The sequence below is a fragment of the Balaenoptera physalus genome (genome assembly GCF_965194825.1).
Source record: "Balaenoptera physalus genome assembly, chromosome: 13".
Lineage (NCBI taxonomy): Eukaryota > Metazoa > Chordata > Mammalia > Artiodactyla > Balaenopteridae > Balaenoptera > Balaenoptera physalus.
In genome coordinates, this window is record NC_138892.1 from 92546137 (window position 1) to 92560029 (window position 13893).

Sequence of the window (13893 nt, forward strand, 5' to 3'; positions counted from 1 at the left end):
CCCCAAGACCCAGCAGTATTCACCAAATTGGCCAAAAGGGACTTTATGCAACAATGATGAAATATAGTTCATGGAAAACAAGTACGTTACATTCTTCTATCACCACTATGCGCTGTGCACATTATTTTCAATTTGTTTCTCATCTCTAGTCTATGCCCTTTAAGATTACTCCACCCACATTTTTCATCCAGCTTAAGAGATCAGCAAGCAATTATCTTCAAAAAGATTTTAATACTAGAAACATTCTACTTCAATAAAACTACACTATAAGGAGTCATCTTTTACAGTCTTAGGTTTCCAGAAAAATGTCTATACACAATGATGGTATATTAAAAAATCTGCTATGAAAAACAATACCCATTTTATACAGAAGCAATCACATATTCATTTCGTGTTTTTTTAAGTTAAGTGTTAAATCATCAAAATGATTTTATCAGATCATTTCAGTGTACCCATATCTGACAAGAATAACTACAGTAGAGTTCAACACCTCAGAAGACATGTTCAAATGACTGCCAACAGGAACATAAATCACTAGAAAGGCTACTGCTCATTCATCCCACCCTCAGTACTTGTTAACAAGTATTTATATATTCATAATTTTGTAATGACAAAAATTTTATAATTTAGAAATGAACTAGTAAGTGTATTTACTAAGAAATACTAATACCCTTCTGAAATCTGTGTTTTCTCTAATTGGTAACACTTTATCTTTCTAGAAACTCAAAATATAAATGAAAACCAGAAAACAAGTCAAGGGCTTTGAAAAGTGTTAAAATTAAAGAAATAAAATGTCAGTAAAGACTCTCTCTCTATTCCCCTAAAGACTGAATACCTATAATACTTTAAAAAATTAACTTCTGTATTTCATAGTCTTAAGAGGAATCTAGGTTACAAAGTCTAACTATATAATTACAAATGAGAATAAAGCCCAGAAATGTAAATGAACTCAAGCGCGTAAGTTATTCTTTGCAAAAGAGACAGGATGAAAATTAAAACAGCCGCTAATGTAAACTACTGATATTTTAATTAAACTTCCCTGGTCAAGGTTGTTACAACAGTCCTACAGGCAGTATAAGTATAGTAGCTAAGACCATGTCTAGAGCCAGGACTGCCAACATTCTCCAGGAGCTGTGTGACTGTAGACGAGACAGTCTGTGCGTGCTTCCTCGCCTCACTGGTTCTGTGGATGAACTTCATCAAATCCTTTCAATAAGCTCAAGTCTCAGATTCTTAAGCAAACTAGACAATCAATAGTGGGTTTTCTTCTAAAACAGTGTGTAAATATATTTTTTTCTTGGGAAACAAAATATAAGTTGGGGAATCCTGCTTTTTTTAAATTATTCAAATAACCACAACTTTTTTCAAATACTGTTTTCACATATGCTGCTTCAAAGAATTGGGGGAAGAAATAAGGCACAGAATGGTTCAACTCCTTGTTTCATGCAGCCACACCAGTAACAGTGAGAAAGAAGAAGTATGTATCAGGTACACCCAGAAGAAATACGTATCAGGTACATCCACATTCAGCTGAATTCAACCAATTATAGAGTTACTGAATATACAGAGTGTAACAGGTGAGTGCACTACAGGTACGTGCTGGAAGTATAAAGATAAATAGGACCTGATTTTAATCTTAAAAATGTTATAGCCTGGAGAAGACAAACACAAACACAAACACAAATGGATATTTCAATGCAATGCCATAAATATGAATTAGAATTATGGTGATTTTTGAACTCAGAAGAACCTGAAGTATCTTTGAGATCCTGGATGGAGCAAAGACACACCTGCAATATTCTGGGTTTGTCTAAAGGATAGGAAACACACACACACACACAGCATGTATACAGAATAGGTTCCTATTCTCAGGGAGCACACATTCCAGCAAGAGAGATGAACAGTAAATACTTGCTCAAATTGTGATAGGGCCAATGCAGAACTTGAGTGCGGCAATGAGCCTAACAAAGAATTGGGGACAGTCTGCCTGAGAAAATGTTCAAGGTAAGACCTGATCGTGACTAGTAGTTACAAAAACAGAAGCTGGCGAAGGGAAAAGAATGTGATTCACAATATGATACGTATATTTATCTTCTGACTTCCATTAGAGCACTTGCCAAATCTACAGCAGATTTATCACATCTGAGCTCCAAGTTTCTTTATACTGTTTAGTCCAAAACCCTCACTTTAAGAAAAAGAGTCAATCTACAGTTCAGAGAAATGAAACGATTTGCCAAAAATCCTGCAGGCAGTCTCTAGTAATGCCAGTACTACAATACTGATTATTCTCAATAAAGTACTCTTTCCACATTTTACACATGAGAAATGGGAAAATAAATGACACTGAATTAATTACAGCCCTAGGCCCTTTACATATTCCGTCTCATTTAATCATAACACTAAGATACTTCTTCTAGGGCTTCCCTGGTAGCACAGTGGGTAAGAATCTGTCTGCCAATGTAGGGGACACGGGTTCGAGCCCTGGTCCGGGAAGATCCCACATGCTGCAGAGCAACTAAGCCCGTGCGCCACAACTACTGAGCCTGCGCTCTAGAGCCCACGTGCCACAACTACTGAAGCCCGCGCGCCTAGAGCCCATGCTCCACAAGAGAAGCCACCACAATGAGAAGCCCGCACGTCGCAACGAAGAGCAGCCCCCACTCGACGCAACTCAAGAAGGCCCACGTGCAGCAACAAAGACCCAATGCAGCCATAAATAGACAGACAGATACTTCTTCTATTTTAAAGGTAAGGAAACAACTTCTGATAAGTTAAATTATAACGCCAAGTCTTTCTGACTTAGAGGTTCATGGTCTTTCACTACCCAATGTTCCTTTAGCTGTTTTAGTGGTAGATGTGTCTAGAAAAATATGGTAAGGTATTGTTCCAGTTATATCCTCAAGAAAAAAACATTTTACTCAGGAATACTAACACTATTTCTCTTATTGATCACTCAGGAAATTCTCTTTTCTTTCCTTTAATTCAGTTTCCCAAGCATGACTTTTTCCCCAACTTCTATCCCAGCTCAAGTCCCTTTATTTCACACCTGTACTACTCCTACTACCTCCTAATTGGTCTCCCAGCTCCCCAGCTTTCCTTCTCTACCTTTGCCACATGTGATTAATTTTCCGGTAACACAAGTTTCATCATTCATTCAAAATGTATTTTAAAATACCTAAAATGATCGTCAAGCACTGTGCCAGGTACTGCAGATAGTGTAATGTTCAAAACAGACGCAGTTCCTATTCTCAAGGAGCTCACATTCTAGGAAGAGAGACGAACAGTAAATAATTACTCAAATTGTGATAAAGGCAATGCAGAACCTGAAGGGTTAGCAATGTGTCCAACAAAGAATCAGGGATAGTTTGCCTGAGAAAATGTTCAAGGTAAGACCTGATCATGACTCTGAGTTACAAAGACAGAAGTTGGGGAGAGGCAAAGAATCCAATTCACAAGCCTATAGGCAGAAAGATGGGCACATTTGTGTTGGCATGAAAGGTCACACTTTAGTCATGAATTCTTATTTCCCAGTTCCAATGTGGATCCTCTAATCTAGGCAGAAAGTTTTCTGAATATGCTAGGCTCTTTCCTTCCTATGTTTCATTTAGGCTTCCTAGAAATTTCTTTTCATCACTCAACTAACCCTAAAATCCATAAAAACCCTCTCCCATCAAAACTTTAGTCATCGACTATAATACTCCACAGTTTTAATTTTAATGTACTGTGTCACAAACAAATTTACAGGAAAACTAGAGAACAATGGAATCATCTTTTTAGTCTTCTCTTTAAAAACTATCTGGGGATGCACATTTCTTTCTTATCACTAAACAGGGTTAAATGCTAACCATCAGTAAATCCTCAAAAATGACTTTTTAAAAAAATTAATTAATTTATTTATTTATTTTTGGCTGCATTGGGTCTTCGTTGCTGTGCACAGGTTTTCTCTAGTTGCGGCGAGCAGGGGCTACTCTTCGTTGCGGTGTGCGGGCTTTTCATCACGGTGGCCTCTCTTGTCGCGGAGCACGGGCTCTAGGAGCGCGGGATTCAGGGCTGTGGCACGCAGGCTCTAGAGCGCAGGCTCAGTAGTTGTGGCGCATGGGCTTAGTTGCTCCGCGGCATGTGGGATCTTCCCGGACCAGGAATTGAACCCGTGTGCCCTGCATTGGCAGGCGGATTCTTAACTACTGCGCCACCAGGGAAGCCCAAAAATGATTTTTTAAACATCTAAACATCTACCTGATCTCCTATCCATGCCCAAAATTGTCCGTTTAGTTCTAAGGTCAATATCACTATTACTTTCACTAATGTATACTATCAGTCATAAAAATGAACTCAATATGCGGTTAGATAACTGCAACTCCATTACCATTACTAGAAAACATATCCCAAAACCTTTTAGTAATAGATCAGCAGCATTACTTACATATTAAAAACTATTAAAAATAAAAGGTATTAAGAGGCCTTTTAGGTCAACCATGTATGTTAAAGAAAATGATTAAAATGTAGATTTTGTAATGAAATATTTTGGTACAGCGTATCCTTTTGCAAGGTTCTGCAGCACTCATTTACAGATACTTGCCACACATTTAACAGCTGGTACAGTACTTCTGGCATTTCAGATCTTAAACTTCTTCAACAAAAGACCAATGCTAGCTTTACTATTCTCAGCTCTTGTGCACAGTCTGTCTCCCCCACCCATGAGGTCAGGTGCTTTGTTTTAGTCACTGCTGTGTACCCAACACCTCGAATAGTACCTGGCACATAATGGGAGTTCTATGTACATCTGTGGAATAAATACCTATCACATGATACATGCTTAGTAAATTGTGTGCCAAATACTGTGCATGTAATCCCCATAGCTATCTTACAGGATAGGAACTATTACTGTCCCCCTTCTGCAGATAAGAAACCTTAAGTAGTAGAAAGACGTTAAATAACTTAAATGACTGTCCCATGGTCACCCAGCTTCAGTGAGAGCCAGAATTCAAATCCAAACATTCTGACTCATCTTGTACTCTTAGCCACTTTTCTCCCTATACTTCTCTCCTTAACTTCAAATTTTCCATGTACCTTTGATAAAATGTTGGGCATTTTTCTACAATAAATGCTTCTAAACAGTGGTTTAAAAAAAAAAAAAACCCTCGGGTGACTATCCACTTCAGATTTTCCATCCTTATACTTACTTTTAAAATAAGCTTTTTACAGAAATTTACAATTTCAAAGTTGTCCAATCTTTTAAAAAGTATTTATTATGCACCTCTGGAGCGCCTCTAAATTGGTAGTTCTTAACTTAGACCAAACCCTTTTAAGACTCTGAGAAAAACTGCTGACATCTTCTCAGAGAAACGCCCACATAAAATTTTGCATAGGACCTCAAAGGCCTTACTAGAGTACACCCCCAGAGAAAAGCTGGCCTTAAACTCACTATACTAAATACAATGATCCAGCCAAAGGCACCAATTCCTGGCCCTCACTTTATAGTCTTCTTTATACAAATTCTACTGTAGGTATTTCAATTTAATTCTAATAATTGAGTACTCACCATACGCGGGTACTGTGCTAGATGCTACAAAGATCTAAATGAGCTAAACTATCCCTGCTCTCAAAACTAACATGCTACAACAAAAAGGATGAAGCAAGCATTCAAGTGCTTTGAACAGCATGGATTCTTCCAAACGGTCCACAGGGCTCCTTAGTGCTTTGAACAGCATGGATTCTTCCAAACGGTCCACAGGGCTCCTTAACAGAAGTTCACGTGGACCTTAGAACACCGTCATGGTTAAACCTAACCCTGTCGTCTTGCAGTTGAACTAAGGGTCAAAGATATTACTTAAAAATCATAATATAAGTAGCAATGCTAAAATCTGAATTGTGTCCTTTGACTCTTAATTACAGGCTCTTTATACTGCAATATTCTACATCCTTACATAACAAAGCCAGAAACTGAGATGAAAAAATAAAGAAGAAATACAAATACAGTAATTAAAAAGAAAAAAATTAAAATCAAGTTTAATAAGACCAGGAAAGAATTTGTTGTGGCATTTTGATGGGTTTTGAAAGGTTGTCTCAGTCAACAAAAATCTGAAGCAATTATTGTGTATCACAGTATGAATAAAAAGAAAAATGGGAAAAATGTATCTGCTAAGTGAAGATGTATGAAGAATATGTGAGCAGGTATATTTAGGTCATAAAATCCTTGGCTCTCTTTCTCTCAGATGGCTTGCTCTGGGGGAAACTAGTTGCTATGTCATAAGAACACAAAAACAGCCTTATGGAGACACTGACCTGGTGAGTGACTGAGGCCTTCTGCCAAAAGCTACATTAAGTGAGCCGATTTCCAGCCCCAGTCCAGCCCTCAGATGACTGCAGGGCTGGCCAACACTTTCGCTGCAACAGCAGACTCTGAGCCAGAACCACCGAGCTAAGCCTCTCCATTCTTGACTTTCAGAAACCACATGTGATACCAAATGTTTGTTTTAAGTTGCTAAATTTGGGGGATATCTGTTACACAGCAATAAATAGCTAATACAACAGGCAAGGTGTGACATCTCTAACTTTGTCTAGAGTCAATAAAGTTTTGTGCTAGGAATTATGGCAAAACCACACTTTGGAATTAAAAGTTTCAGAGCAATATGCAAGATGGATGAAGTGGGAAGCATTTTGTCTTCCTGTATCCCACAATATCCAGTAGAGTCCTTCCTGCACACAGTAAATACCTACGCTTGGTAACAAACTAGCTTACACACAAGATTTCCTAACTGATCCAATGCAATAGTCTCAATGTTTCTTAAAAGTAAAATGACCCCTTAGAATCTCTCCATATAAACTCAATCCTGAAAGTTGTAGTTTTATTGTTATTTACTTTTTAGCACAGAGCCATACCTTCCTTAACTGAGAATTACAATCCGTAATCAATGAAAACTGAGACCTGTTAGAAGCTCTTCCCTAAATTTAGTCATAATTAAAAGGTAGCTTAAAACAGGGATTCTGGAGAGACTATGAACAGCTGCTTCAGAGTTGAAAAGTGAATGGTGAAAAGCAGTTCCATCATGAAGTATGAGCAAAATCTTACCTCTTATAAAAGTATTTTATTGCCTCAACCCTACAGAGCCTTAATAGATCCTGATGATAACCTCAACATGCAGCCTTCTAATATTAATCTGATTTAAAAATTTAGCCTCCATACTAGAAAAAGATCTTCCTAATCATATTACTGGGAAAGTGAGCAACATAACCCTGTTTTCCCGGTGTCAAAACAATCTTAATTATACCTCAAAGTTTGCAACCCATTAGGTTGGTAATCCAAACTTTAATCCACAGAACAGTAAGGGCCTGCAGTGTTTGCTGATCATTAAGTTTCATACTAAATGCCCTTCCCTATCACCCCAACCTTATGCATGCACTCTTCACCTGACAACTGGATTTACCCAGAAAGGCTGATAAAAGTGGTTTTTTCAAAATAAGTCGTATCTTATATTCTAGATGGGAGGGGGGAACCGTAATAGAGACGAATAACCACAAAACAGAGACTGTCATTATCAATTTGCTTATACAGATAAGCAACTGAAGAGTATTTTCATGTATAATCTGATTCAACAGCTAGAACTAATTTTTACACTAAAATTATTTCAGAGGTATTCTAAAATTCTATTTAAAAGTCAACTTAGCCTCTGAAATTACCTTAAAAGGTGGTAACTTTTTAAAAGGTACTTAAGCTTAGATTCAAAGTAGAATAAAATAAAAGCTAGTTTTTAGTGGCCTCACACAGCTAAATATTCCCCTCAAAGAAAATTCCATTATCTTTATAACCAAACTAAAAGTAAACTACATATTAACTTTAAGGTTTTCTAACTTTACCACAATAAACACACCAATACACTTAGGCTGGTTCTGAATAACCTTCTCCTGGGAAAAACAATGTTTTTGGTACCAAGTGTGATTTAATCATTTTATAAATTAATCACTTTCACAACACTTCGAATACATGTTTTAAACTGACTCCTTGGATCACAAGCTTTAATATCCAAATCTTTAAAGTTAGTTCTTTCTTAAAACGGAGCACTTACAGTTAAAAATATTTAAGATAATTTCAACAACTTATAAAGTATGTTAGATAAACTGAAAAGTATAAACTAATTTCAAAGTGAAAGAAAAACTCAATTGGCGTTCTAATAGAGTAAATTCTAATTATAATAAAATCCTTGCAACAGGATGCCTCATGTTTCTAAAAAGCACTTTAAAACCACGATATCCTCCCATCAGTTACAAATATAAAGACTTCCTACCGTGAAATCAATCTATAAAATCCGTAGATTGATGTAATCTGCAGGACAGTTTATAAGAATTATGAATCCTCTGCAAATTTAAAATAACTCTTAAAAAAAACTCAAAGGCAAAAAAAGGGGAGTTTCAAAATTAAGATTATCAAGACCACAACCAGTTTCACTAGTAATATAAGGTTTTTTCATACACGTGATAAATTTATTACCCAGTAATGGTAAAATGATTGCAGTGTTTTGTAGTCTCTAATGTTTAAGCAACAAGAAAAGCAAGTACATTTGGTTATCAGGGTTTAACCTTATTTGGCACCAATATCTTACTCCTTACTCTGAAATATGATGTAAAAATTACATATTCAAGTGAATATCTAATAAAAATGAAGTCAAAACTTCACTTCCTGAAATAACTGCTTGGCCAATTACTATCTCCTAAAAGGACTAGTAGACAGATATTAACTAAAAAAAAAAAAAACCAAAAAAACCCCCAAATACCTGGCACATACTGCTTGTAGCTATTTAAAGTGAATTATTCTAACTCCTGTGAAGTGGGAATAGCAGAGAACCTTTGTTCAGATCCAGCTCCACCACTTCCATTCTATACTTACTGTTTTGAGTAAGACACTCAACTTGCTTCTTCATCTGTTAAATGGAAGTCAAAATAATACCTATCTTGCGCCAGAGTTGTGAAAATGAAATGATTAAGGCATTTAAATCGTGCAGTGCTAGGGAAGTGTGTTTTATGGGTGTATGTGTATACTAGGTAAATGGAACAACTGTGGTAGATGCTGACTGTATAAATTAATGCCAACTTTCAAATATCTACTGGTACCAAAGAAGGCGTATACAGTAAAATGATAAATGACACATGCTTCATTGTGCAGTTCACATCAATTTTTAATTTTCCTGAAGACATTCTCATTCCTGCCATGCCTGAATAGTTCAGGACAATTTTTCCAAGGTTTGCACTCTCTACTTTATCCCACTCAAGATGTTTCCTTAACTAGACATTAAAGTAAATGTCAAACAGAATTTGATGCTATATTTTCAAAATATTTAGAGCTGTGAATTCCTCATAACACTAAATATAAGCCATTGTGTTCATTTTTACGTTAACAATCGAATTCCTAGAACTTTAGAATACTTTAACTTTTAAATCCAAGTCAATAAAGATGGTTAAAAATTCTGCTCATCAAAACATTAGCAGATGGTCAAAATAATTAATATACTTTAGATGCATTATAATACGCATGACACGGTTCTCTCTGTTTAAAAAAGTACATTAAAGACCAATTAGTTAAAATACGAAGTTTTCCAGAGATCAAAAGTAATGATAGTAACAACTGAAACATACCATAACAATAAACTTAATGTCCCGAAAAAATGAAGCGCATTTTTGTCAGTCTCCACATTCTTTCTAAGAAGCTTTAGAAAAATGCTACTAATCCCTTCAGAGATCTCGCCAAAACATGACTTTAAATATTATCATCTAAAATCACGACTCTCACGTTGAAGCATTACTGTATAAAGATTTTAAAACGCATACTAACATGCTGTACCTTATGACTGCATTTTGTTACAATTCCTACTCTCTTCGATTCCGCAAAGTTATTTTAAAGGACAGCAATTCATTATTCTTTTACACAACGATTTATACGTTTTTAAAACTTTCTCCCCAATTTGATCACCAACGAAATCGAAGTTACTAAAATCACTTTGGAGACCATGTTAATGACCACACATGAGGAATTCTGGAAGCGCGGATTAAATATAAAAGAATAGTCTTTACTTTTCTAAATAAAGGAAAGTGATGGTTGGGGGTCTCCTCCCTGAACAAGGAAGTTCTGTTACATCCAGGCGAGACCAGCCATGTTGGAAAACACTTGTCAATTACGGTTCTGACAAGTATTCGCGAACACGGCTGGATGAAGCTAACCTTGTGTACCGAGGTGCGTACATCAAGGCCCTCTTCGGCTCCGCCACAGGATCTGGGCCTACTTTGGGGATTGTTTCCGAGTTGGAGCCGTCCTTCGGTCCGTACGGAGTGCAGAGCCGAGGGGAAAGAGGGCGGGGAAAGGAGAGTTGGGGGGAAAAGGGTTTGAGAGTTGGAAGCCGCTATCCGCAGCGAGAGGGGCGCGGCGGCCGGCAGAGGTTTCCGAGTTGAGAGCCGGGGGGAGGGGCCGAGGATTCGGGGAGCAGGGGGATCTCAGCAAAAAGTCCCCTCGGGCCCCTCGGAAGGGCCCAGGGAGCGCAAGAGGAGGAAGGGAAGGGGAAACGCTTCAGTGCACTGACCTGTCCTCCGAGTCCATGCGGCTCAGGGGTTCCCCATCCGACGACATCTCCAAGCTGCCTCGCCGGCCCCCGGAGGTCGCGCTGCTTCCGCCTCCCCCGGTCCCGTAGCCCTCATCTCCGCCGCTGGAAACGACGCTGCTGCTGCTGCTGCTGCTGCCGCCCCCGCCGCCGCCCTGGCTGCCCCGCGGTCCCTTGGGCTCCTCCAGGCCCTCCTTGCCGTCCCCATCCCCGCTGCTGCTGCTGGCGGCACCGGGGCTCAGCGAGCGCGTCTCGTCGCTGCTGCTCCCGCCGCTGCTGCCCACTAGGCTCTCGGCGCTGCTCTCCTCCTCGCCCCCGCCGCTGCTGCTGCTCTCGTCCTCCTCCTCCTCGTCCTCATCCTCGTCCTCATCCTCCCCGGCCTGGCTGGCGCTCTCGGGGCTCGGCTCCGACATCGTCTCCGCCTCGCCGCCCCCCACTCCGCCGCCGCCTCCACCGCCCCCACCGCCGCCGCCGCCGTTCAGCAGCAGCGCCGCCACCGCCTCGGCCTCCGCCTCTTCTTCCTCCTCCTCTTCCTCCTCCTCCTCCTCTGGCGGCTCAGCCCGACCCCGCGCCGCCGGGCCGGGGCTGCCGGGGGGCAGAGGGCTCAGGCGGGAGAGCTCCTCCAGGTCGGCCATGTCGGTGATAGCGGCGGCCATGGCGGCGCCTGCTCCTCCTCCTCCTCCTCCTCCCCGCCGCCGCCGCCGCCTCCCTCTCTGGACTCTCGCTCCCGTGCCCCCTCCCGAACGCCCAAAACTCCGCCGACGCCGCTGCAGAGCAGGAGGAGGGCCCGCGAGCTGCGTCAGCCTGCACACGCGCTACGGAGCCCGCGCGGGGACAGGGGCGCGACTGCGCGCACTCACGCGGAGACGGCTGCGCGCCTGCGCGGCGGCACGCGGTGGCGCCTCCACCCCCCCCACCCCGGCCGCGGATTCCGCACCCCCGCCGGCGCCCCCGCTGGTCCCCGCCCGGCCTCCGCTCCGACCCGCCGAGGACTCAGAGTTTCCGCGGGGCCTTCCCACGCCTTCCCTGCTCGCGCGGCGGGCGGGACACGCGGAACGAAAACCTGAGCGCTAGCCGGCGATTCTAACAGCCCTCCGAGGTCTCAAGATAAAGTCATTCATTCCGGGGGGTGTTTGGGGAGCGTCCCCGGTGCACAGGCGCTAAGCCAAGAATCGAACAAGTCCCCGGGCTTCTGAGAGCTGACAGTCTACGAGGAGAGGCGATTAAAATGAGTAAAAATGAATAATACAGTGCGAGGTACTGAGTCCATACGCGCGACATAGAGCCACAGGTTATCATCTAACCTGCGTTCGAATAACCCGAGGAATGGTTAAATCACAGTCTCAGAGCAAACATGTGTGTTCAAGATCTTCAAACTTTTTAGCTCCTGAGCCCTCTAAAACGATTTTGTACATCCTTATACGGTTTAAAGTGACATCCACATTTTTTCCAGCTTCTTATATTTTATAACTGTCACACTTTTTTAAACGTAGCCAATGAACCCTTAACACCATAGGGATTTAACACCCACCAATATCCACCTTTTAGAATCCGATCTCTTTTATGCTTGGGCAATTTCCATCCTTTATCTTCTGGGACTCATTTACATTTTACATCCTGTCCAGAATTTTATCTTAATAATATATTTTATATTCGAACTGTTTTATTGATCATCTTATATTTCCTTGTAACAAAAATGTGTACAGAAATTGAAATTTAACGGTTGTTTTTAAATCTGTGATCATAACACTCTTGTCTTATTATTTCAACTGATCAAATATATTTCAAAATATTTATAAATAAATATTAAACACAAAAGTAAAATTTTGTTGGCAATGCACCTCACAAAGATGGAATTGAATACTTTTTTTAACTAGATTATCAGTGGATGAGTATTTCTAGAATGAGAACGAGCTGCTTCAATTCTATTCCAAGCTTTCAATTCCATGGATGTAAGCACTGAGAAAACTTGTTCACATAAATAAGTACATGAGAATGAATGGAGTTTTGTTACAGCAATGCAACTCAATTCTTTGAACTCTTTCCAAATTATATGCCCAAAAAGTCACACAAAGATCTAACAAGAAAAAAATACTTTTAATGGTCTATCTGCTGACAACACAGACTAGACTCTCTTTCAACTTTGTTGAAAGCAAGTAACTGAAAACCACCTGACTTGTAAAAGGATGTGTTACTCATTCTCATTCACCAGTCAATTGTTCCTTTTTTGGTGTCCTGGAGGTTTCTGCATCCCCGGGGTACAGCACCTTAGGAAGATGTGAGGTGGGGCAGAATTATGCCTTTCTTTTGTAAAATAGGGGAGGGGCAATTGGGATAAGGGAAGCTGGAAAGGAGCCCACATTACCCTCTGACCCCAGGGCACATTTTCAGGCAGATCCTTTTAGGTAAAAGGGAAGTGAGAATCAGAGAACGGATGGATTGCCTTAAAACAGGCTCGGCGCTCATACACATCTTAGAAAGTCTTCATACACCATGAATACCCCAGTATTATGTCTATTGCCTTAGGCCTTTGGACAGCTGTTATATGTTCCATATGTTGCCTCAAGGGAAAGCAAAAATAAAAATAAGAAATAATAGTATGGGGCATTATGGCTTACAGATACCTTCACACACACATACAATGCAAAATGCTAACCGCAAATATGTTAACCTCAAAGCCACTATTTGAGATAGACTAGGAAGGTATTATCTTTCTGTGTTGTCAATTAAGAACTATTAGAGGGACTTCCCTGGCAGTCCACTGTTTAGGACTCCACGCTTCCACTGCAGGGGGCACAGGTTTGATCCCTGGTCTGGGAACCAAGATCCCACATGCCGCGAACTGAGGCCAAAAAGAAAAAAAAAAGAACTATGAGAGAGTTTAGCTGAAAAGTGTATATTAAGTGTATGTGCCAAGCACTGTATGAAGCCCTAGAGATTTTGGCTGAGTTTGGCTGAGTTATTTAAGGAAAACTTAATGAAGAATGTAGGATTTGAACAGTTGTGTATGTAAGATATACTACATTTAAGTTTAAGTCATTTGAGCTGGATCTTGAAGAGTGAATAGACTAGAATTTTGTGTGAGGGGGAATTCTAGGACTGAGAAGCAATAACACTGGAAAAGCATAACAATTTAATTTGTGACTGTTAATTAACCATGAGAAAACGAAGCTAAAAAGCTGAAAAAGAGTTCAAGATGAGATTACAGAAAATCTTGAATAAAAAGATTGACTTTGAAAGATGACAGGTATATATACCACAGTGTGTGTGTGTGTGTGTGTGTCTGTGTGTCTGTGTGTCTGTGTGT

The 13893-nt window shown here is 40.5% G+C and overlaps 2 protein-coding genes across 6 annotated transcripts in view; one reads left to right on the top strand and one right to left on the bottom strand.

Moving 5' to 3' along the window:
* AEBP2 (AE binding protein 2) overlaps window positions 1–11353 on the bottom strand; it is a 78340-nt gene extending 66987 nt beyond the window's left edge. For 2 of the 4 annotated variants that reach the window (XM_082421092.1, XM_082421090.1), the window contains exon 1: window positions 10569–11341. In XM_082421092.1, the coding sequence (XP_082277218.1) occupies window positions 10569–11242 (674 nt within the window). In that variant the 5' untranslated portion in view covers window positions 11243–11341. Of the gene's footprint in view, window positions 1–10568 lie in introns of all 4 variants that reach the window. The other 2 variants (XM_082421091.1, XM_082421093.1) reach the window with 2 other exon arrangements.
* Window positions 11240–13893, top strand: part of LOC309641237 (uncharacterized protein) — a 487119-nt gene continuing 484465 nt past the window's right edge. Inside the window, exon 1 of one of the 2 annotated variants that reach the window (XM_082421102.1) lies at window positions 11240–13847. In XM_082421102.1, coding sequence (XP_082277228.1) covers window positions 11241–11660 — 420 coding nt within the window. In that variant the 5' untranslated portion in view covers window position 11240 and the 3' untranslated portion in view covers window positions 11661–13847. Of the gene's footprint in view, window positions 13876–13893 lie in introns of both variants that reach the window. The other variant, XM_082421101.1, reaches the window with a different exon arrangement.